The sequence below is a fragment of the Saccoglossus kowalevskii genome, chromosome 11 (assembly GCF_978046115.1).
Source record: "Saccoglossus kowalevskii chromosome 11, keSacKowa6.1, whole genome shotgun sequence".
In the NCBI taxonomy this organism is placed as follows: Eukaryota; Metazoa; Hemichordata; class Enteropneusta; family Harrimaniidae; genus Saccoglossus; species Saccoglossus kowalevskii.
This window is the reverse complement of record NC_140651.1, coordinates 24,178,741-24,203,326: the sequence shown is the minus strand read 5'-3', so window position 1 is coordinate 24,203,326 and position 24,586 is coordinate 24,178,741. Positions and strand designations below refer to the sequence as shown.

At 35.9% G+C, this 24,586-nt stretch overlaps 1 protein-coding gene across 1 annotated transcript; it reads right to left on the bottom strand.

The window, feature by feature from the left end:
- Positions 1 to 2,330: 2,330 nt before the first annotated feature.
- LOC144360540 (glutathione S-transferase 3, mitochondrial-like) lies at positions 2,331 to 17,330 on the bottom strand. The gene is made up of 5 exons (XM_085505286.1): positions 17,307 to 17,330; positions 5,598 to 5,662; positions 3,831 to 3,888; positions 3,539 to 3,611; positions 2,331 to 2,431 (listed from the first exon to the last, which is right to left on the bottom strand). Exons 1-5 carry the CDS (start codon positions 17,328 to 17,330, stop codon positions 2,331 to 2,333), a joined length of 321 nt encoding a protein of 106 aa, XP_085361412.1.
- Between the last annotated feature and the right edge of the window lie 7,256 nt (positions 17,331 to 24,586).

Here is a 24,586-nt window from a genome sequence, read left to right as displayed (position 1 = left end):
TTATTTATCGGTTTCTGAAGATGATCAAATTCGCGCCCGGGTGATACTTCAGACATGTATTCAAGACGTTAGCGATTGGATGTCTTGTAATTTCCTACTTTTGAATGTGTCGAAAACTGAATTTGTGTGCATGTCGTCTCGGAGATTCTCACAAGACTCGTGTCCTTTGTCTAGTATCGCAATTGGTGAAGAATTGGTTAGTGCTTCGTCAAGTGCTAGAAACTTAGGTGTCTTGTTTGATTCGCAGCTATCTATGGAAACACACATTTCTACTATTTGTAGATCTGGATATTCCCATCTAAGAAATATTAATCGTATTCGTAAATCATTATCCCAATCTGATACTGAAAAGTTGGTACATGCATTCATATCTTCTCGCTTAGACAGCTGTAATTCATTATTGTCTGGTCTCCCTGTAACTAAGATAAAACCTCTTATTCGTGTACAAAATGCAGCAGCCCGCCTTGTCACTCGTGCTCGAAAATATGACCACATTACAGACATTTTTATTAAACTTCATTGGTTACCAGTTGTACAAAGAATCAATTTCAAATTACTTTTACTAGTGTATAAATCTTTGTATGGTTTTGCCCCAAATTATCTATGTGAATTAATCGAATTTTATGTACCTAGTCGTAGTTTAAGATCTGAATCAAAGTTTCTTATTAAAACTCGTCAGGTGTGTAGTAAAAAGTCCAAGGTGTTATACAAAGACCGTGCTTTTGAAAATTTAGGTCCTAAACTTTTTAATGAATTACCTCTGTCTGTTCGTTCTAGTCCTTCAGTAGACATTTTTAAATCCAGACTGAAAACGCACTTATTTAAATGTGCTTTTAATATTTGACTGATTGTTTATTGTATCAGCGCCTTTGATCTTCATATGTTGGAATTGTTGCGCTTAATTAAATAAAGTTATTATTATTATTATTAAATTTGAATCAAAACACAAAACAAGCAATGACAATGCAGTCGTAGTATTTAAATCCATCACCACTACAGTGAGCCAGTAGAGTTTGTGTATTAGAAATATGATCAGTGTTGCTCACAATGTACTGAAAACGTGGTAGTTAGTAAGCACAAATATGAAATCAGAAGAATGGTACTTGAGATATAAGTGAAAAAGCTATACATTGGGTACTTATTTTGCAAATTAATTAATTATTATCAACAGGTAATTATTATCAACAGGTAATTATTATCAACAGGTTTCAACAAAACACTGCCTGTGTATTGTCACATGGCATCTTATGTACTAAATCCTGTTGAGTGGTCTTAAGATATTATTAAAAAAGCTGGAAATAGACTAATTGTGATGCAAATTAGGTATGAATTCCCTCAAAAAATTAGTCAGGCCTGTGTATTGTGTAAGTTTCATTGAAATGCAAAGATAAACTTTTAAGAAAATGGCGATAAACCATAAAAATGACCAATAATTATGCAAATGTAATTAATATGCACCAATTTAAAACAAAAACTAATAACATATGTGCAATGTGCATTGATTGAGATATCGATGGAAAAACTAAAATGGCTAATTATTATAGAAATTAACTAATTGATATACACAGATTATTTCCAACAAATAATCAGGTATGCGCCTTGTTTTTGAGCATCAATTTAGCATTGAAATCTGGTGATTGGTTCTAGATATCAGTGGAACAATAATAATGTAATGTAAGTCTTCCCAAAAAATGTTTGAACCCCTCTCTAATTAAACGACTAGAAAACTGTAACTAAAATTTGATCATTGTTCAGTAAAAAACAGATAACAAAATGGCCACTTGTCAACCATTTTGAATTTTATCAGCAAAATAAAGTGACATGCTTCAAAGCTCCACAATGTTCATCTGATGTTTAAAATCAACGGTATATGCTTACTTTTCATGATTTTTTAGCCTGAAAATCTTGAATTGTTGAATAAATGTACATGCTTGTGACAGTATGTCTGATGTATGTGTTAAATTTAAACATGATTGATCGAGAAATGTCGAGATGCACAGAGGCCAACTTTCCAGTTTCTGTAAGCTAATCACACCAAGATACAGTGGTATATAAAAATTTATTAAACACCAATCACATGTTAAGATGTAACTATAACCATTCTCAAAATCCTTTCATCGAAATAATTTGATAATCACCATAATTGTCATTTTGAGTCCATTTGTCATGACGAAAAGACAATGATTCAAAGATTTTTGAATTAATTACCAAATCAAATGTAGAAATTAATGATGTATAAATTGTATCATTAATAATCAATATATAATTGATATAATTTCAAAAATATTTACATCTCTTTGGAATCAAGATTTAAAAGCTACAACCCAGCATTAACACCAGTTGAGTAGTTTGCATGCAAACATAAGGGACATTCCCACTAGCGACAATAAACCCAGATATCCATACTCTCCTCGCAATCGCTTTTCAGGATCTGAAACAAACAAGAAAACTGAATCAATTCAAATCCTATTTTATCAAGGGGTGATCATACAAAACAAGGATCAACTCAGTTCCTGTGAGTGTGCCACAGAATTAATGTGGAGAACAAAACAGGGACAGAAATATCATATTTTAGTGAATCCCCCCCCCCAAAAAAAAACATGCAAAAAAGACTTTTTGGTGGACTTTTTTACTGGACAAATTAAACTAAACATATTAAACAAGTACATGTGCATGATCATGCTATCTTGACTACCTGTGTAATATCCATGGGCATATGAGATTCTACTGGCAATCCAAACCAACCTTTATTTGAATTTCTATGCTATGTTGACTTAATCACTCACCTCCTGTGTAATATCCATGGGCATATGAGATTCTACTGTCAATCCAAACCAACCTTCATTTGAATTTCCATGCTATGTTGACTTAATCACTCACCTCCTGTGTTATATCCATGGGCAAATGAGATTCTACTGTCAATCCAAACCAACCTTCATTTGAATTTCTATGCTATGTTGACTTAATCACTCACCTCCTGTGTAATATCCATGGGCATATGAGATTCTACTGACAATCCAAACCAACCATTATTTGAATTTCTATGCTATGTTGACTTAATCACTCACCTCCTGTGTAATATCCATGGGCAAATGAGATTCTACTGTCAATCCAAACCAACCTTCATTTGAATTTCCATGCTATGTTGACTTAAACACTCACCTCCTGTGTAATATCTATGGGCATATGAGATTCTACTGACAATCCAAACCAACCTTTATTTGAATTTCCATGCCATGTTGACTTAATCACTCACCTCCTGTGTAATATCCATGGGCATATGAGATTCTACTGACAATCCAAACCAACCTTTATTTGAATTTCTCTGCTATGTTGACTTAGTCACTCACCTCCTGTGTAATATCCGTGGGCAAATGAGATTCTACTGACAATCCAAACCAACCTTTATTTGAATTTCTATGCTATGTTGACTTAATCACTCACCTCCTGTGTAATATCCATGGGCAAATGAGATTCTACTGGCAATCCAAACCAACCTTTATTTGAATTTCTATGCTATGTTGACTTAATCACTCACCTCCTGTGTAATATCCATGGGCAAATGAGATTCTACTGGCAATCCAAACCAACCCGGCAAATGTTGCACACATCTGCATAAATAAGAGCAAAATAAGAAACATCACAAGTCAAAGCAGGAAAAGTAATGTTCTGACGTTGCGACTTTAAAGAATAAAAATAACCCACCAAAAGAATGCCAATATCAATTGTGCGATCTGATTGGCTGCTGATCATACGATGCAAACCTTTGCAAGCCAATGTTTGAAATCAAAATTGACTAGAAACTCTTCACTTGGCCTAACACAACTTACAGGGTACTGTAGTCCAGCCAATATCTGAAACACAAGGTAAGCCGGATGCATCTCCAATCTAGAAACAAACAAAACAGAATATAACAGAAATAGCTCCTTAAGCCTTCACTCACCCCTAACCGGTCAAACAATTTTCCATCCTGCCAATGTTAAAATTTATGCTCAATTTGTGGTTTATTCAAGCGAATGATTATAGTACGGAAATTAATCGAAAGATTAATGTTTGCTGACAAGATTCGTTAGACTAGATTGACGATGGCATGATTGAGATTGTGTTTACTCATGGTCACTCATGATAATAAGGGTGTATAAATGACGGGAATAAATAATTTATTCATCAAAAATGTGACCAATCAACGCGCCACATCAAATTCCAGAACTCAGATGAATAATATAGCAAAATGTTCTTGAGTCTATGTTTCCGTAGCGAAGCAGAGAAAACATAAAGAAGCAGTTAGGGTAGTTATCCTAAATGATCTACGTTTTTTTTTTTTTTTTTTTTTATTATTTTGATTTTTCGATTATGAAAAACCTTTGGAAGAAACATAGGCGTGTATTATGATCTATGTGACAACAATATGAGACTGTACATGGGTATCTGAGATATAGTAGTATGGCCAAAAAGCAAGATTATCATCAAGATCACCTTGGATACAATCCTAAAACGATTCCAAATGTACATGTATCCCTACAGGTCAGGCGGTCATCTTTAATCAAATCACAAAATGAACATATATCTATTAATGGTACATGTGCTAAATATCAATGTAAACGAAACATAGGTGAAAGTAGAATGGCAAAAAATTAAATGGTTGCAAGTCAACCACCTTTGATCCGATTGTGAAAATAACTGTCAAGAACACGTATGCTAACATGTTCAATTTAAAGGAAAAAAAGCATGTCAATGGTACATTTTCAAAAAACAAGATGGCTGTCAGTCGGCCATTTTGGATCAGATCGCGAAACTAATAATCATGGACATGCAACATGTATATTATATGTACCAGATTCGAATGAAATGAACAAATATTATTTGGGATATTGTAGTAGAGCCAAAAACAAGATTTGATCCGATTGTAAATAAATTGTCATGGACATATATCTTAACAGAATGATTTATATACCAAATTTATAACAAAGCATATTCACGATACTACATTTTCAAAAAACAACATAGCTCCCAGTCGACCATCTTTGATCCGATATCGAAACGAATCGTCGTTGGCATCTATCCTAACATGTATAATGATTGTACCAAATTAGAACAAAAACTGACAAACTAGGTCTAAGATACCTATTTTCGAAAAAAAAAAAAAAACAAATTCGCAGCCAGTCGGCCATCTTGGATCTAATCTGCATACGTTTCACATAAGTACTAGGCACATCCAAAGAATGAACGGTTTCGGCCCAGAGGGTTCTGGAATATCACTCTGGACGGACAAATGTACTGACAGACGGAGACCAAATTACAAGTTTCTGTGATCTTAACCATGGACGTTCTTTTAAGCGCAAAACAATTTTCTTCATATAAAGAGGCATGGAATGAACATGCTTCACAATGAAGCATGCATTACAGTGAGAGGCAGAAACCTGTGGACGATATATACGGTAAATGTAGTAAATATGAATTGTTCTCAATCAAAAGCATTATGAGCATTGACAATGTTGAGCTCTTGAGCCAATCATCGTGACTATTACATATTCATTTACATTCACTATTATATATTTCATATACAATTTATTTGATGCAGAAACAAAATAACTTACGCATTTTGATGTCCTCGTTGAACACAGTTGAATACAGGATGTTTGTCACTGTACATATCAGGGTACTGAAAAGAAAGAAGATAGAATTAAAAGAAAAGTAATCGGTTATTTCAGTATCTGGAAGTCATGAGCAGTGACAAGTAATATTGATGGGTTAGTTACCGACCCAATGATGTACTGGTTGTAGTGAAGACAATAATCAGGCAAGTTTTTTTTTTAATTCGGTATTAATTCAGACTGCTGAAGCTATCCAAAAGGGCAATAAATTATTGTTATTTCTTTAATTGTTTAGGCTTAATGTTTTCCACAGTTAACATTTTTTTCCTTAGTAGCCTGATTTGCATAACATTTGCATACAGTCAAACGTTACATATCCGAATGTGAAACATGCAATGCGTTCCCCAACATTGTTACATTTTGTATGATGTAATGGATATTTCATTGTGAGTTGAACGTATTGCGCGCATCAAAGCGGGGGAGTCGTCACCGTCGCATGTGTCAGACGGCCATAGCGTGTCGTTGTTTACAAACAAGCGTCTACACATGAGCCTTTACGTTTTTAGTGTGCGATGTTATCGTCGCTTAGGACTCAATTTTCGCTGAGGGCGGACCATTTGATATCCTGGGGGTCAGGAATATTTTGTGAAAAAAATACTATGACAATGCTTGAACAAAAAATCTTACACTATATGCATATAAAGAAAAAACTGAAACTTTCAGACATCCTGAACACAAAATTAAGACAAGACAGGACAAAAAATAAAATTTTTAAAAAAGGATTTTTATTGATTCCATAATTCCATCACTATGTTCTTTAACAGTTTTTTCACAATGACTTTCTGCTGTATTTCTGTATAAACTGCCTCGAACAATGCATTTATTAGCGATGTAACAGATGTATTATTCCGTGTTAAAATATTTCAGGTGTGATCCCGATAGAAGTAAACACGGAAACAATATTGGAATACGAAACTGAATACGAAGAAAGCCTATGTCGATACAGCACTCAACTTTATCCGTAATTGGATTATTCACCGGGGCGTTCTAACTTTGTTGTTAAATGGGTCTGTACGTGTCGTAATCGATTAATTCCAGATTGTACATTTCTGTAACGAGCTCATGGACCAAATTAGTTGTTACTATGGTATCGTTACCACTAATTTTAGTATAGTATTGCTCGTTGTTTAGTTGACGAAGGCTTTCATATTCATGATTGCAATGCCGCGACCTTTATCTAATGGTTTTATTACAATTATGTTATCATGATGTAGTCTATTCATTGCTGCTCTTTCGGCATGATTCATGTTTTGTTTGGGTTTATTGGTAGTAATTTTAGATATCTCAACTTTGGTTGCCTCAATCATAGACCTTAGAAAAGGTCTATGCCTCAATGTAATGTTCGAAGCTACTGTTATGTGAGTCTGGTAGGTTCCATGTTGATTTCATTTTGAAAGGATGTTGTTGAGATTGTTTATTCCGCATTAAATATTTGATAGGCATTCTCCTAGATAGCATAGACATGTCTCTGAGCAAAGTGTGATAGGTTGGCTTAGGTGGGGTTAGTATAAATTTGAGATCGTTGCCAAGGTCAATGACCTCTGTTGGGGTTAGAATTGTACTCGAAAAATTCCGAATAAAATTTGAGACCAACTGAGCTTGATCAGCCAACCGTTTATGTTTAGCCAATTTTGCATTGTATTTCATTATTCGTTTGCATCTTGCAATGTGTTTTCTACGTGAGAAGTGTCTATTGCGTGTTGTGTTATTGATTGTATGGACAGAGTTCATAGTAATAACGGTAGTTCTCTTTTGGGAGGATGTGGCGGCCCTGAAAAGGATCGTTTGGTTTGTGTTCCGATGCACTGGTTTATTTAAGGCTAGAAGTGCGTTTCCTGCTCCTTCGGGGTCTTGCACTCTTTTCCTCGATTGTTTGAGCCTGAGGAAGGTCTGCTGAAAAAAAATTAATTCCATATCAGATAAGGTAAAAAAAAGTAGACTTCATTTCAATCTTCCTGCCCCCAGGGTATCAAATGGTCCGCCCTTAGCATTTCAGGCATATTCAGTAGGTTTTAAATTCACGGTTTTATCATTTAGATAATGTGTTCTATGCTAAATTTTACATATTCACTGGGTTTTAATTTGGCTCATTTTCCAGTCAGCGAAATAAGCTAAACTATAACCCAGTAAATAATTATCCTTTTTACAGTAGTTCACAAAGAAGTGAATTTAACTGGACATAACAGTTACATGGACATCGGACATTACAGAAATAAAAACATTGAGAGCTTAGCCATTAGTTTAGATAGAAGGACATGTATGGTACTTTAAATTTGCAACACAATACAATGCTGACAGAGCACATCAAAGCAGTAGGATATTTACATTGGTTCAGTGAGTTGTTTACATGAACTTTCACGCGTAACAGTGATGACTTCCAGTGAACTTTCGGTTTCAAGTTGGTGAGGACCCCCAGCTTGACTTTCGCACGTTCTAAAACACTTTTAAGTAAATTCACGTCACTTCTATAAAACATCTTAATGAAAACACCACCTGTATTTATTGAGTGTGGAATAAATAATTATTGTAAATGCATACTTGGATATGTTATGTAGTTTGACTGAGTGTGTAAGTGGACGATCATTTGATTGTGCCCGCGCACAAAATCGAACACCACAACAATTTGTGATTTTAAATTAAATTGCAAATCTATATAGGAATTCTATATATTCATTAAATTATAAGGAATGCAATTTAATTAAAGCGCGGTAGTCGTCTCCCTGCGCATGTGCCACATTTGTGTTGATAAACATTGATTTTCCCACAATCCAATGCGCTCTTCAAATAGAAATCACAAGTATGAAGTTTGACCTGGGCGCGACTTACACTGATCACCGTCGGTGACTCCTATACCTTCCAATAACATGAAAATTACTTAATTAAAGCTTGGAAACGTCTCAGTTCTCACTCGTTGATCTGCGCAACAGTCAAAGTTGCCATCTTGTTGTTTATATGAGACCCATATATATCGCACATGCGCAGCGCGACGTCCACCGCGCTTTAAACTGTATCTAGTTACAATATCTTAAATTCAATCAAATTCAATTTAGGGTAAAAGTATATGTACGTATACCTAAGCATATCAACCTAAACCTTAAACCTAATGCCAATACATGTAATTCTATAGATTGGCTTCAATAATATTTTTTTCAATAAGTCCAGTTGCGTGATAGTAGTTTTTGCTTATGGGGGGATCGCAAATCATAGTTTTGTGGTGGCCATTTGCACCAAAAGAATAACCTGAGATTTGTACAAACCTTTGAATTACTATTGAAAAAAAATGCTGAGTCACTATGATCGAACAGAAATCACAAGGTCTCCGCAGTTGTAGTACATTTATTTTTGTTGGTATTCGTGCGCGTCGAAAATAGATACATCTAAATATTAGCTCCATGTCTAACTTAGCTTTTGGAATTTCCACTGATAAAATGAACGTACCAGTTTTCCCAGTTTTTGTACTGGGGTCACACGATCACAAAGAGGCCTGTGTTTCAACAAGATTGTTTACAGACCGTTATTTCGTAATATTATAGTTTAATATCCAATAGCGGTAACAACTAGTAAAATATATACTATGTTTTTGACATGTGTTGGACCGTAGTCAGTTAAATTGACGGGCCTGGAGCCGGCCTGTCTGATTCGCGTTTTGAAATATTGCCAATCTTTCAGCCGATTTCAGTGACAACACTGAAAATAACATATCCAAACTCGGGGTCGATTGCAACGGTCGTCATTGTCGAAACGTAGGTGCCAAATTCAAGGGGTCACTGTCAAATTATGGCGAGCTTATGTTATCAATTGAGTATGGATCTATATAATGCAAATCATTTGCTCCCGAACGATTGGTTGAATCCTTTGGGTCACAAAAGGTCAAGTTCATTGACGCTTGCGGGTCGGCGTCCTCTCCGAGTCAAAACCACAGACAACTAATGAACATTGAGTATATAGACATACTGTTTAGAAATAAACACAGGGCTTGGTTATAAAAAATATCAGTGCTTAGAGATGTTTTTGACACGCATCAATCTACAGCAATCGTCCATTCCTATTTTTAACAGTGTTTACTTCTAGCCTTTAGAATAGTGTATCAGACACATATAAGTTGGAAAAAAAACATGACAATATTACCTTGATCGTGAGATTGGCCACACAGGGTTGGTTGAGTTAAAACATATATCGTCATTATTCGATTGCGTTTTAAGTTCGTGTTTACGATGAAAACTACATATCTGCACGAGAAGAAATAGACTACAGTCTTTATTTAGACACCTTTATTTCTCTAGGTGCTCTGTCTTGACTAACGACATTTTATTTTGTGAAAAATGTTGTGCGTACACGGGTTTTAATCTAGTATTCTGTCTCTTTTATTTCAAAGAATGTGCTCTTATGAGAAAAATATCTATATTAGTGTTGATGTGGTATATATTGTTCTACAAATATACCAAAACTTCTAACATTTGTCAAGGAGAACTATACACAAGTTGGATATACATACTAAACAATTCCGAAACGCCAAGAATTTATATTTTGTATTTTAAGCTGGCGGAAAGAATCATATCACTAATTGAGCTATCAGAATAACTTAGTCCCTGGTAAACCTTAATGTGTTGAACACCCTTTTTATATATAAAAAAAACTCCTTGTGATCAGTTTTGTTTTGACTCGATGAAAGGCATTCTTGACAAAAGTGTAACTAAATCGGCGCTTGGATCTATAAACAAGTTGTGAAATTTGTGTAATGTTTCTGTAACGCGAATTTGTGCATATTGAAAATGATGGATAAAAGTTAAATTAATTAAAAAAAATAAAATAAATTCCACAGATACCCCCACTGCCTCCTCTCTATCGGACTAGCCCACACTTTGATTCTCTTCTCAAATTGTTATAATGTGAGATCAGCTGTTGCACCTACCTCGTACGTAATTCTGCGTTTCACACATTCTACAAAATGTCACAATTCCAGCACAGCCTGGGCCTTCCTGGAGACTAATGTTATCAGCGTTTTCAACGATACTGATTCACGTTTTTGTGTGAACTATCAATCCCAAAGCGATGCACATAATATCAGCACAGTCAAGATTTTCAGGAGACTGATTTTATTAGTCAACGATATCCTGATTGTCAGTTTCGAGTGGCCTGTCAATCCATGATTTGGGACTGTAAACGGGGTGGTGTGAACCGGAGATCTTTATTCGTTGTCGTGACATCAGATAACGAAGCGTACAAAAGTTGTATCTGGGCGTTGAATTTGTCGCGGGTGATAATGTTTTACGAATTATATTGTTATAAGTGGTGTCATACACTGTCAGCTGCCCATATAGCACATACTTGCTAAAAGCGACACGGATATTGTTTCAGAAACCACACTTGTAGATAGCAATGTGAAGATACGCTTGATATTGTTTCAATACAAGCGCCACCCGTGGGAATCCTGACCAAGTTCGTGACGGGTGTCCGTACGAGCGATATGACCGTGACAGACCTATCTTTATACGTCTTCTAGCAACCCCTGTACTATTGGATTACTGTGATTGTCCTTTTCTATACATTATTGTAAGGTTCTATACTTAACACTTAATTATATTGACGACATACTTAAAATTATTAACAAATGTATGTAACAACCGTTATTCAAGGGCGGTAGTCGTCGCGCCACGCATCGCGAGATATTTGGATCTCATATAAACAAAGATGACGACTTTGGATGTTGCGCAGATCAACGAGTAAAAAGTGGAACATTATCAAGCTTTAATTAGGTGTTTTTTAGGTGGTTAGAAGGTATCAAAGGAGTCACCGGTGGTAATCAGTGCAAGTCGCGCCCAGGTCAAACTTCATACTTGTGATTTAGAGCGCATTGGATTGTGGGAAAATCAATGTTTATCAACACAAATGTTGCACAAGCTTCGTAAACTGCACAGTTTTCCCGACGATCTTTCTATGCTACAAATACCAGCACCACTGCCGGTGACATTTCATAAAGTTTGAATTGATTTGATTTATGAAGTACTTGGATAGCGCAATAACTCGTACTATTGCTTGCTATTGCTATTACTATTGTTTTTCATTGTTGAATTGAAAGAAATCAAGATATTGGTATTACTGATGTGGAAACTGTTGCAGAATTGTGTTTGATGACAATTTTGGGTTCGTTTGTGTAAAACACAGAATACAATGAATATGAAAATATTAAGTGGAAAATGAATTTTGACAGACTGGTACAAATAAATTTTTTTTTCAAGTGTACCGAAATAAATATGTAAAAAATAAATAACTCAGGCGCACTTTTTCAGGTTTTCGTGAAGGAAATATTTTGTATAGTATACTGCGTGCTAAACTGTGACAGCTTCAGTTTCACAGGAAATGTAGATACACTAATTGAGTAAAGGAACAATCATCCATCAAGTGTGGTCGCCATAACTTTTAACAACAATTTATGGATTTTTTTTCGATTGGTTATTTGAATGTCAAAAAATGTAATTTTAATGTTCAATGATGTTTGGGAAAAGCAATTAAATAACATAATATGACCTCCCCTTCAATGACTAAGTGAAAAACAACAACACTACTTCAGTTGAAATTCAGGTGACCACCCCTCGGAATTTGCCGGTCCAACACCGGTAGCAACGTCCCCTAATCAACGTTCTCGCTTTGTGTAATGTTCATCATAGTGTATCCTATTGTTATGAACACTAGCGTTATGTTCGGGGATCAGGGAATTTCGTATTGCTTGGCTGATGTCACCTACACGTAGAGGTACCAGATTCGACCCAAATGAATACACATAAATTCATTACAGATAGTCCAGCTTTATTCACAAGCAGTCAGCCTAGGTAACCACTCGCTGCACCATTCTCTCCTTTTCTCCGCTTACAAAAGTTACAAACTCTCTATAATAACAAGTAACCTGTAGAATGCTGTGTGGGTAATATTTTTATATTGATTTTTGTTGCATTTGCAGCAAATAGTTACCAAACAATGAGAAATCTATAGGATTGGATATACCTCTCAGCTGGCTTCACATGCATAGTTCAAGACTGCCTAACCGGTGCTTATACCAGGATTTAGTTGCAGCACTGTGGTCTGTGGTTACAGCCTCATTTTTCGAGTAATCACAAGAAATTGACATTACAATAGAAAATAAAAGACTGGCACTCCCATACAATTAATACCAAGTGAAATTCTTGGAATTGAAACATAGATTTTGAAGTCACTGGTGTAGGCATTGAATAACTTCAAGTTGGCATAAAGACGAGGTAGTTTATTTAATCAGTGCTGAACTAGAGGTTGAAATTATAATTAAGTTCGTTGTCATATAATTTGTTTATTTAAATTTCTCCTGAATTCAAATAGAATACACTGGTGAAAGGATGTTTTTGAGGTGTGGTTACATTGTGTATGGAGTGGTAGGGTTGGGTGTCATATAATTTTTTCATTTTCAACTCTCATGAAATCACACAGAATTTCACTTAATTTATTTTCGATGAAAAGTTTTCAAGCATACGGTGTGAATCAAATTTACACTGTGCTGTGTCAAGTCTCAATAGAGTATGAGGGAAATGGCATTTTCACTGGAATTTATTTTAGCGGAAAAATGTTCACAGTGAAAGGAAGTATTCCAGATTATTACATATATACTGCAGTTTATTTTGATTCGTCCCTGAAATCAAAATCGGCACTTCCACACCCCATATGCAAATGAGGTCTGAGAGCGAATAAAGTAGTCCGTTCAAGAGTAGCGTTTTTCGAAACAGCAGAAAGAAACAATATTTAGAAGTACGATACTTTACGTTTGGGTACATGAATATATTTGCCGAGTGAAATGAAATTTGAACAACAGTAATGGTACTTCTAAGCAGTAACTTATTTTGACTAAAACTAATTTGCATATCACCCATGCAATGATGTTTTTGGTATTTTCACGGTCAATATGCAAATGAACATGGTATTGGCGATTCGCTCCACTTGGATTGCCCTTAAAATCACTTTAATTTTGTGTATCTGTGTGTGTGTGTGATTTCTAGTGTTTTCACGTATTAATTCTTCTGTGATTTGTTTGGCTTGGCCGATTTCGCTCAAACTTAGCAGGTAGGTCACACCTTCACCCTAGTTATCAGGAAATGTATCTCCTACAAATTTTGGATACAACACCTCAGACATAGCTCATTTTGCTCAGCTTGAGTGTGGGCACAAAGTAACTATTGGTAAAATCTGAAAACAAATTCTGACCACCGTTTCCATGGAAACAGCCAACAACTGAATTTTTTAATACCTTCACGCCAAATGTATCACACCCTACATTTCTATGATTAAAAAGCATGGACGTAGCTCATTCTAATCCGCTTGAGTGTGGGCAACAATTTACTGAGATTTTTTTTGGCTTGGCTAATTTTGTTTATAATTGACAGGCAGGTCGTACCGTCACTAATTGGCAAAACAATCCTGGTCCACACTTACCATGGCAACAGCCAAAAACTGTTTTTTGAATAATTTCGACCCCAAATTTATTACCTCCCACTAGTCTTGTATTCATGCCTTTTATTTTGGCTACGTTGCACACCGGTAAGAGATCACCGACGCCGACATTGTTACACTGTATGTAATCCCGACGCAACTTTGAACTTTGAATGAATTGTAACTGCTGCCTGCAATCTAGAAAATACTATCGGTTGGAAATAATAAATTTAAGGGATTGTTCAGTTACTCTGGCCTGGGGGGGGGGGTCGGCAGATTCCATTTTGTCAGCTGTAAATCTCAGTTGACCCACCCCTATCAACAAAAAAAGTGGGCGACCCCCTAACATTATATTTTAAAACATGCTGACCCCCCCGAAAAACAAAGAAACATTAACAGTTTTGGCTCTGACATGATTACAAAATGTATGATGTGCATTGAAAATATCGTGGTTTGCCGTAATTTTTAGTGTTTGCATTTAATAGACCAGTCACTTTAGGAGGGGAGGGGAAGCATAAAGCCAAAAAACGACTACAGAAAAGGCTGCAGGAAGTAGGGAAATCTATGCTGCTAAAGATAGTAAATAAAAACAAAGCTGTGGAGTACTCACTTGATAAACGCCCTTATAAGATAGGAAAAGAGGATTTGAATCTAGGCGGTTCGAAAACTAATTTGGATTTAATATATCTTTCATATCTTATAGACCAGGAAAGCTTTACACCTGAAGCACAGTCTGTGCTTATGAAAACAAAGGACACTTTGATTTTTGTATAAATTTGTGTTGAATTTTGGTATTTTACAGAGCAAAATATGCATATTTAAAAGTTAAAAAAACAAAAAAAACTATTTATTTATATACATGAATCCATTTAACTTTTTTGATTTTCTGAACAAAAACTGTCACTGCTCTTTGTACTAATTGCTAATTTTCCGTCTCCAGCTACAATTGGATAAATCCAGTAAATATCTTATACAATGGTGACTTCAGACTTTAAATAAAATAATCTGATATCACATGGACTTGGGATGTGTTCAAAACTTAACTGTATAATTGCATGGGGCTCTGCCGCATTGCATAATCTGTTAGTTATTTGTCAACTTCAACCCCAAAATATTTAGCCTATAAAATTTTTTGCATCAACAAATTTATAGGCAATATGGGTAATAGTTATTATTAAGAACACATTTGTACGATTAACTTTTTAATCTATTGTTCTGAAATAAAATTTAAAAAAATATATGCATAAGCGCGTGTGTGAATTGTGGAAAACAGGGTGACCCCCCCCCCCCCATTCGCAAAATCAAAACAGGGTAACCCCCCTACTGATCCACCCCCAGGCCGAAGTAACTGACCAATCCCTAACAACAGCATACGTCCTAGCAATAAAATAAAATGACTTCTAAGGACTGAATGTTTTTTTGCGAACTTTGTATACGGTGCCCGGTTTTAGTTATAAACCGACGTTAGCTTCACGTTCATGTCCTACCATGGCAACAGCCGAAAACATATTGCTAGTTTTTTTTTAGTGGAGTGGATCGCCAACCGGCTTGTTTTCATTGGCAAAATCGTTCAGCAACATGTTTGGCATATTAGGTGTACATCACATGGACTACTACGATTGAGAGAACTTTATGTATGTTGAATGAGTTTTATAAACCCCGAAGGGCTCTTGGAAGATCCACCGGCAGTAAAATTAGCGATTGCCATGGAGGCGCAACCATCAACATCAAAATCCCAGGAGGTTTCTGCTGGCGACGTTACCCAGTTCCAAATAAAGATCACCAACGCCAAATAAGCAACATTTTAACCGGTAATCAAGATTAATTCAATCCACGGCTAACAAGCAACATCACAAGTGAAGTTGTAGCGTGAAGCTCAGCGACTACTGCTGACAACGTAAGTCATGCTTGCGTGCCTTCACCATTGTATTCAAACGAATCACGTGGTGTGCCGTTCTCTTTCAAACCCGGGATTCGATCAATAGGGGAGTTTCAGTAAAAAAACACATTGCAAATCTTGCAAATTCAACATTTTCAAACCAGTATACTAAAACAGAAATGCTCAGCGATGAAAAACAAGGATAGATGTTACTTTTCATTATACACATCTCTGTTGATACAATCCCTCACATATTCTATTCCCAGTTATACCTGCGTAAATGGATTAGCCTCTTTTGATGTTGACATTCAGACTAAAATCACGTGACAGGCTGTTAAAATTGGCTGTTGCATACACTTTCGCCGGTCTGGAAAATGTGTTTAGTTAGCTCTCATTCAAGTAACAATGCAGATTTCCCAGTGGGAGTGAAACTACTCGACTCTGCCATTAAAAAATAGGGGTGTTTTGAGCAAAAAACGAATAACCCTGGAGTGCACACAACACACTGAATTTCGGAACAAATCTTGCATTATTTACAGCAGCAGAATACCACAGAAATATCAGACGAAACATGAAAACACTATATATATGTATTTCGGCCTGAACCCTCTCTATTGCAATTCCAGGAATTACCCCCCATATGTGCAACCATTTTCCACCTTGGTACCACCCAAGCCTGAAAACAAAATCTTAATACCACGCTGAAGCGTTTGGTAATAATCAAAACACTAAGGCGTGACGGAGTAAACATGCGATCAGCCAATCGCTGTAGTCGTTGGCACGATCACGTGATTGCCAGGGATGTGTCCCATGGTTAAAGCCTTGCAAAGTTGCCACTACTAAATACAATAAATGAACAATCTATTTATAAAATTCCTGGAATATATGTTTATAATCTCCACCCTAAACATGCAAGTTGTTGATTCTAAACAATAGCCTAACGGCATGAGAACCGAACGTGCAAACGTGAAATCGCTATCATAACACTATCCTCGCTGACCTGGCCTCTTTAGAAATGTGAACTTGTTCATTATAGAATTACAGAGAATACATGAAGGAAATACTAATACATCGTATTTGACAGTCAATGCGTGCATGGTTTTTATCTCAATGAACATATATTTGTTTTAATCTTTAAATATGCTATTAATTTATCCCAGAATTTGTTTCTGTTGAATAGGTGATTTTCCGTTCACAGCAAAATCTCGCGAATTTCGTTAAATGGGCGAACCGAAATGCAGCCTCAAAAAATAGAATGATTTGATTTTAAACTTGATTTTCTCAATGTCAATCTTTGAGAAGGAAATATTGCGTTTATATACCCTCACTTCATTATAGTTGTCCATCATCAAATATGTATAGCACTTTTAATTATCATGCTTAAAGGGCGGCAGTCGTCGCGCCGCGTCCTGTTCGATATGGGACTCATAGCGACGTATACAACGCGTGTAAAATACATTGTTTATTTACATGAAATTCGAACACTCACTGCGCGACGACCACCACGCTTTAAATGACCTCAATCCATACTCCTGACATAACATTGGCAGTTTTATGCCATGCCAGTAAAAATCATATAACCAGAGAATGTATTGTACCGGTATATAATGAGTGGATTATGGATTGCCACCTGTCTAACCCATATCTCATCTCCCTCGAGCAATTCTAAAATGATACTATTGGTGATACTACCGGTCGCACGACCCGATGTATCATATGAGGTACATGACAGTTTATTTTGATTCCTCATAAAACAAACACCAAAAATGGGTGTGTCATTCTGTTTACCTGCAGACACTGTGAAATAATACACACCATTATAGGGACATGTAAAATTACCAGTGTTTTTATCATAATGACCCCCTATATTTGTGTAAACATTCTCATATATAACTGCCCGGGTAAATCGACTCAAACGTGTAGTTTCAGCTGAGAATGCAACTCTGGGAGTGGTCTGCATTGGAACTGGATCACCTGTATTTCCTTTATCACCCTGGTCTCCTTTGACACCAGGTATACCAATAGGTCCAATTTTTCCTGGCATTCCTGGCACACCTGCGTCCCCTTTCTCTCCAGTCTGACCTGGAGTTCCATCACTTCCATTATCTCCTGTTCGTCCAGTCTCTCCTCGATCTCCTCTTGGACCTTGTAACCCATTAGTCCCTGGTATACCTTATTAGATTAAATAGATATGACAGTCTGAATGTTAATACAATGTTCAGACTTTTAAGTATTCGTTGTGATACATAGAATGTACGTATAATCCATAGACTTGTACTGCATTCAACGAACTTAAACGTCTGGTGCTGTAAAACCAACAACTCTAAAATAATTTATTTACCTGGGATGCCAGGAACTCCATGGCAATCATCTCTGGAGTCACCAGACCGATCTTGCGCACCATCATCTTTGTGTGTGGATATTACAGGAATAAGTATCATAATTAATAGGATGAGAATTCGAGTAGATGACACAGATGCCGTACGATTCTTTATGTTTGATTTCATGGCGTACCTAAGTAAGTGTCAGTGAAAAAAATCTAGGAAGTCAAAAAACAAAACTTGAAAATATGGCATTTGGAGAGAGTATAGTTGAACAGCTAACATTAATAATCATTTATAAGAAAAATCACACCGTTTTTGTTTTACAATGTATAGAGAAATATTGACCCGGGCCGAGCTCGATGTATGCAAATTTGACGACCAAAAAGAGCATTATTGACCGAGGCGAAACCGAAGGCTTAGGGTGAATATTTGTATTATTATACCGAATAAAACAAATATTTTGTAAAAAGCTGTATCGCAAGATCTCTCCTGTCCGAGTTTTTAATGACAACATACAGAATGTTCTTCATTCACAAGTAGCTGTTTCATCACACATCCAATGGTTCGTATGGATTTATATTCCATAATCCTTTCCAAAATTACTGTCACATTTAAGATATTTGTGCGTATAAACTAGCTACAGATGACATTTCAGAAACCGCGATGTTTATATATAATGTCGCGGAAACAAACAAACAAACAAACAAAAACTGCACACTACACTGGGGCTTCTTCAGTAGAGGCTTGATAATAGCAGGTTTGAATAGTGACGGCACCATGTCGGATTGAAGGAAAAGATCCACAATAGTTGATATAATTGGAAGCACGGAATCGAATTGAATAGTGATATTGAGAGGACATTAATTTGTTGGTTATTTCATGATGAGCCTTCGAATGTTTGACAGACTGATTGAGTGAAATGAAGGAAATGTGAATTAGATGATAGAAATTATTGGTGGTCTCTCTGGTAAACAGGAAGCATCGGATATCTTCTATCTTTTTTGTAAAATATTGACTGAATCTATATTCTAATTTTTAACCTGAATAATTAGCTAGAAAAGACAATAGCTTGGTGAGCAAGTATAGTAATAGTATAGTAACTTGACTTGACCTCATAAATTAACGTATTAACGTTGCAGCAGGCGTCTTTGTAAATTTGATGTTGGATTTCAAGTCTGGTTTCACGACCATTTTTCTCTCTGCAGCCCTGTGATGTTTTTATACTATTTGGTATCCAGTCGAACTGTGATAATGCGTTTCTTGGTGGGTGCATGCTTATTAAGATGACCTGAGTATGTTGTAATGGCTGAGTGTAAATGTGAAGCAGATTAATGCAGGTAATGATTGGAGTCAATGTCCTTGGAGAATTCAGTGGTAGTAATAGAAGATAAACACCGATATATAACATGGCGTCTACAGAGTGAATTCTTCTGAAGATGTCCATGTGCAAGAACTGGCATATGATCGGCGAGGTTCAGACTATTAATAAATATTCAATCTATGACATCAGAGTTAGTGATAACTAAGTCCCAAATATAAACTTGAATATGGGTTGACTCCTTAATTCTCTGATTTAGGTTGCATGAGCCAATAATGTTGTTAGATCTCTGGGTAATGGAATTGAGTTTATTGTCGACGTGCAAGTTAAAATCACCTACAATCAACAGATGTCATTTGTATGAAACATATCAGAAGCAAAGTACCTAACTCGAGTTGAAACTGGGATACAATGAGTTTATTTTTGTTGCTAGGTGGTGGGCGATACAGAATCATATGATACATTTTAGAGGGATTCCGTAGAGGAATTATGTCATCTCAGTGGCTTCAAATGATTTGACATGTGCCACAGGCTTCCAATACCACCAACAAATGATTTTGAACTTGAAGTATGTTGAAAGGAGTATCTGCTTGGGATACACAGATGAAAGACATGATCGTCTGTATTTCCATGCATACATGTTTCGGGCAGTGTAAGTATGTTAATGTGCTTTTCTGTGATATAATCGTCTAATTGAGGTACTTTGTTGCAAATAGATCTTTTAGTGATGGGCATGCACATTGACAGGTGTGGTGGTCATGGGGGTTGCGATAGAGTCTGGTACAAATGTGTGGATTTTCCTTTTCTTGATTCCCGCTTGCTTGCTTCTGTGTGTTGTTAGTCTGGATTGCATCCTACAAGATCTGATGTTATTCCAAACTAGGATTAGAAGTTAGTAGTTTACCAATGTTATGTAGGAAACATCTATTTTATGTCCACCCACTTGATTTACCTAAATATCACCTTATAATCTTAATACAAATGTAATCTCAGGTAAAAAATGACAAAATAAACTACAGATGTGAGACACCAACAAGCACTATCTACTTAAAAGAGACTATAAACGCCGAAGCAACAAAAGAAAGAGAGAATTCAAAACTGAGATACTTAAATATACTAAACACGGGCAATTATTCATTTTTTTCTTAGCTGGTGGCAAGTATCCAAGCTGGAATTCAGGTATCAATAAACCCATCTAAAAGGCGACAAAACAATCCTAGCAACTGCAGGGTAAGGGAAGGCCCACTGCAATTTAATATATATGTCAATTACATTAAAGAACATATAAGCACAATCCTGAATAAAACAGTTTAATATTCTCAGATACATATACCTTTAAACATACCATAAAATGTTTGATACCTACATAAAGTTACCAGCAAAGTGGCCAATGCGGCATGCTTTTCAGAATTAGGAAGGTAATCATTAATTATAGCAGGTATAAAACAGAAGATCAAATACTGGTCTGGAATAAACAAAATGCCTGGCAATGCTATAGTATATGAAACATATACAGTCACGGCTTAGAACTGAACAACTCTGGCATCTACAACTGGGTCTCCGGTTTAAAACTTATACTTTAAGATCTAGATATAGAACATTTGTGGCATGAAGGAAAGATGCAAAACGCGAACAATGTTTGAAAAAAACAAATAGACAAATCACAAAAATAGATGCGCACTTACAAACTGGAAACTATTCACATTGTCAAAAACACCCATCCCAGGTCATCCTTTACAAAATTAAGGATTAATGCTCACATGCTGCAAATAGGAACTAGGTGATGTAATAGCACAGATATATCTGACAGAAAATGTTTCTGCCATAGAGAATGAAACAAATTTTCTGATAACATGTTCTTTATCAGCGGTTATCACTCGAACATTTAAAGAAAAACTAAAATATTTGTTAAATAATGAAAATGAAAAACAATAATACAAATAGCAAAATACACAGTAAACTGTTTCAAACCCAGAGAAGAAAAATTGAAAACAGCTACCTCAAAATAAGGTCATGTACATGCATTAGTAAACTAAATATTATACAATCATTTTGTTTGTTTCTTTGTTAGCTTTTCTTCGCATCTGTTTTGCATTTTATTCAAAATCCTAATAAGGATACAAACGCAATAAAGATTATTATTATTACGAATACAGTGCAGTCCTGACAGAACAAATGACATTCGCCAGCGCATGCGCAGTAATGAACTTGAAGATTAGCATATGAATAGTATCCTGAGAATAATAGGAAGCCACCAAGTGCAGTGGAGACTTGAAAGTCAAAGTACATCACGTGTTTTTCCAAACAAGAAAAATACATCAAATCAGCTAAATTGTAAACAACTGATATATGAAAACTCTGGATGTTCATAAATAACTGTGGTAAATCCAAGTTGGAATGGTATTGAGAAAGATGAATACTTGCAAATTTTCACGACCGCAGTTTGGAAGGCTGTCAGCTAGGCGCACTACCCACCCCAATATGAATCTATATACTATACTATGATTGGCATGTACGTAATATCTAAACAATTTTCGGAATGTTGTTGGTATAGTTGTCGTGACTGTATAGTACATTATATTATATTATTCGTGTTTTGAAAACTTTTCAATAATAAAGTATAAGCCGTTGGAGTGCAAACAAAGGAATCAACTGGACAGTTCTAAAACACAAGACAGGTATATTCACCGCTACAATTCACACCTAGCTGTTAAATCGTTTACGGAGTCACTACTTACCGTTGAGACGATATTCGTTCTAGTTATACTGTGAACTGAACTGAGCGGTGAGATGAGATGAGATGAACACTCAGATTTAATTAAATGTTAAATACCAACCGTCGACGTTCCGCTGTGATTACCACATAAGATCTCACGACTATTTCTCATTTGTTATTTACTGTTATTATTGCTGCATCGTTAATTTCACAGGATTTCACCATCTGTACAACCTGATTGTAAGGCCTTTGCCTCAAAGTATGGCCACGGCGTGTGACGTGATCAGCGTTGACAGGTTTCATGCTCTCTGAAAAAACTTGCCTAATAGACATATTTTAAATATTAACATTTCGCATAAATCATACTTTTGTGAGTATTCTGAGAAACGCACAAAAAGACGCTCATTTATTGTTACTAATCAGAAATTTACATTTAAACAATTATTCTGTAATTATATAGCTAATTTGACTAAAATCCACTTTTTTAATTTCTATATTTTTTAATTTTCATATAATTGTTATTGTTATTTTGTTATTTTTGGTTATTAAGTTTTTTATATATCGTATCTCGGTCGCCTTAACTACACCTGACTCAATGCAGTTGGGAATCTCGTGCAACGAAACTAGTTTTAGACAATTTTTGTCGACCAATAACGGAGCGCCTAACAACAAATGTCCGTTTAGCGCATGCGCGATTCATCGTGTTTTAAGAAGTAAAATTACGGCGTTAGCTTGCCGACTCGCCCATGTATAGACGTGATAGCACGTAGTCCATGCCCGATGTGACCCTTTTACGCTTTAATCTCCTTGACGTGATTGTAAATTAATAACTATTTTTTACCTACCGGTATTCTGTAATTAATCTTCGAATTCTAAATATGTTAATAAAAATATTGATTTCAAAATGTGCAAGTAATGAAGTATAATGTAAAACTGTATGTATTCAATTTATTTATGTACTTCGTATATTTTTTTAGGCGTTTAAATAATTATCCGAAAGTAACGTTCTTGCTGTCTTACCAACTGAGCGCCTCCGACTTAATTTTGAAAGACCAGTTAAGCTGTGTTTCCGTTGGCATGACACTATGTTTTTGATACAACGAATTAAAACATTGCAGAATACAATCCCAACTATCCCAAAGTACAGTTTTTTTGACGTTTTCGACCTTTGTGATGGTTGCCAGGCGGTGAAAATGTCAGGACGTCAGCCCGAGAATACCTACATTGGGTTTTTATCAGATTGTTTATAGGTTGGCTATTATCACCAGTTGTTTGTCGTTTGTTTGATTCACATTCCAAATTTTAGTTTCCCAGGCGTCTTTAACGAATAACATATCTAACCGCTGGACTGATTTAATGATTTTATCAAAAATCATAGAAAATTGGATGGAAATCGGTCGTTTTTGGCCTTGACGGTAAGACTAGATTTTCAAGAACGCAGGTTGTTTGGATTGGGCAGTTTCTTTTGTTGTGTGTCTAAAAAACATAACAGCGTTGTTTTTAGCGAGTTAAGAACATGCTCTGCTCTAATAAAGGATTTTGATATGTTAATCGAAAATTTTTAATTCCTTATTGTCTCCGGTATAAATAATCCTCGAAGCTCCTGGACTTGACAATGGTACTCGCCCAGAATGGACTTCCTGTTCAGCGTACGCATCTTTGATTGTAGCAATGTTCACGCCACTGTACGTGAAGGTGTACACTTATTATTAATTAACCCATGTAATTTGATGGCCGTTTCTGCCACGTCTGCAAAAAGAAGACGATTTCCACTAAGCCCAGATTTCATCATTCAACCTAACTGTCATTGGTAAATTTATATCATTCATAATAAATGCAATTAAAAATGAAAAGATGGTGATGACGTAATGGCTTATTCGATATAAAATAATTCATTAATTAATTATTGCAGTTGCCTCATCTACTGTACATGTATTGTTGAATAAAGAGAGTTGAAAGAAATGCAATGATATCATAAAAAGCTAAACTGTCCTTGCAACCTGGTCAACCTTGCCAGATTACCCTGGGTAATTTTTTCCAAACTTTGACAGCCGACACATTCCATCATTGACCGATTTATTCTCATATTGACAACAATTTTGTAAACCGAACATTTCCCCAAAAAATTGTGCAATAAACCAGTGCAAAAGACTGTCACAGTCCTTAACAAAAACATACATATACACAGACGATTTACCGGCATTTACTAGCTTTATTGTACTCGTATCTTCATATCATTTGATG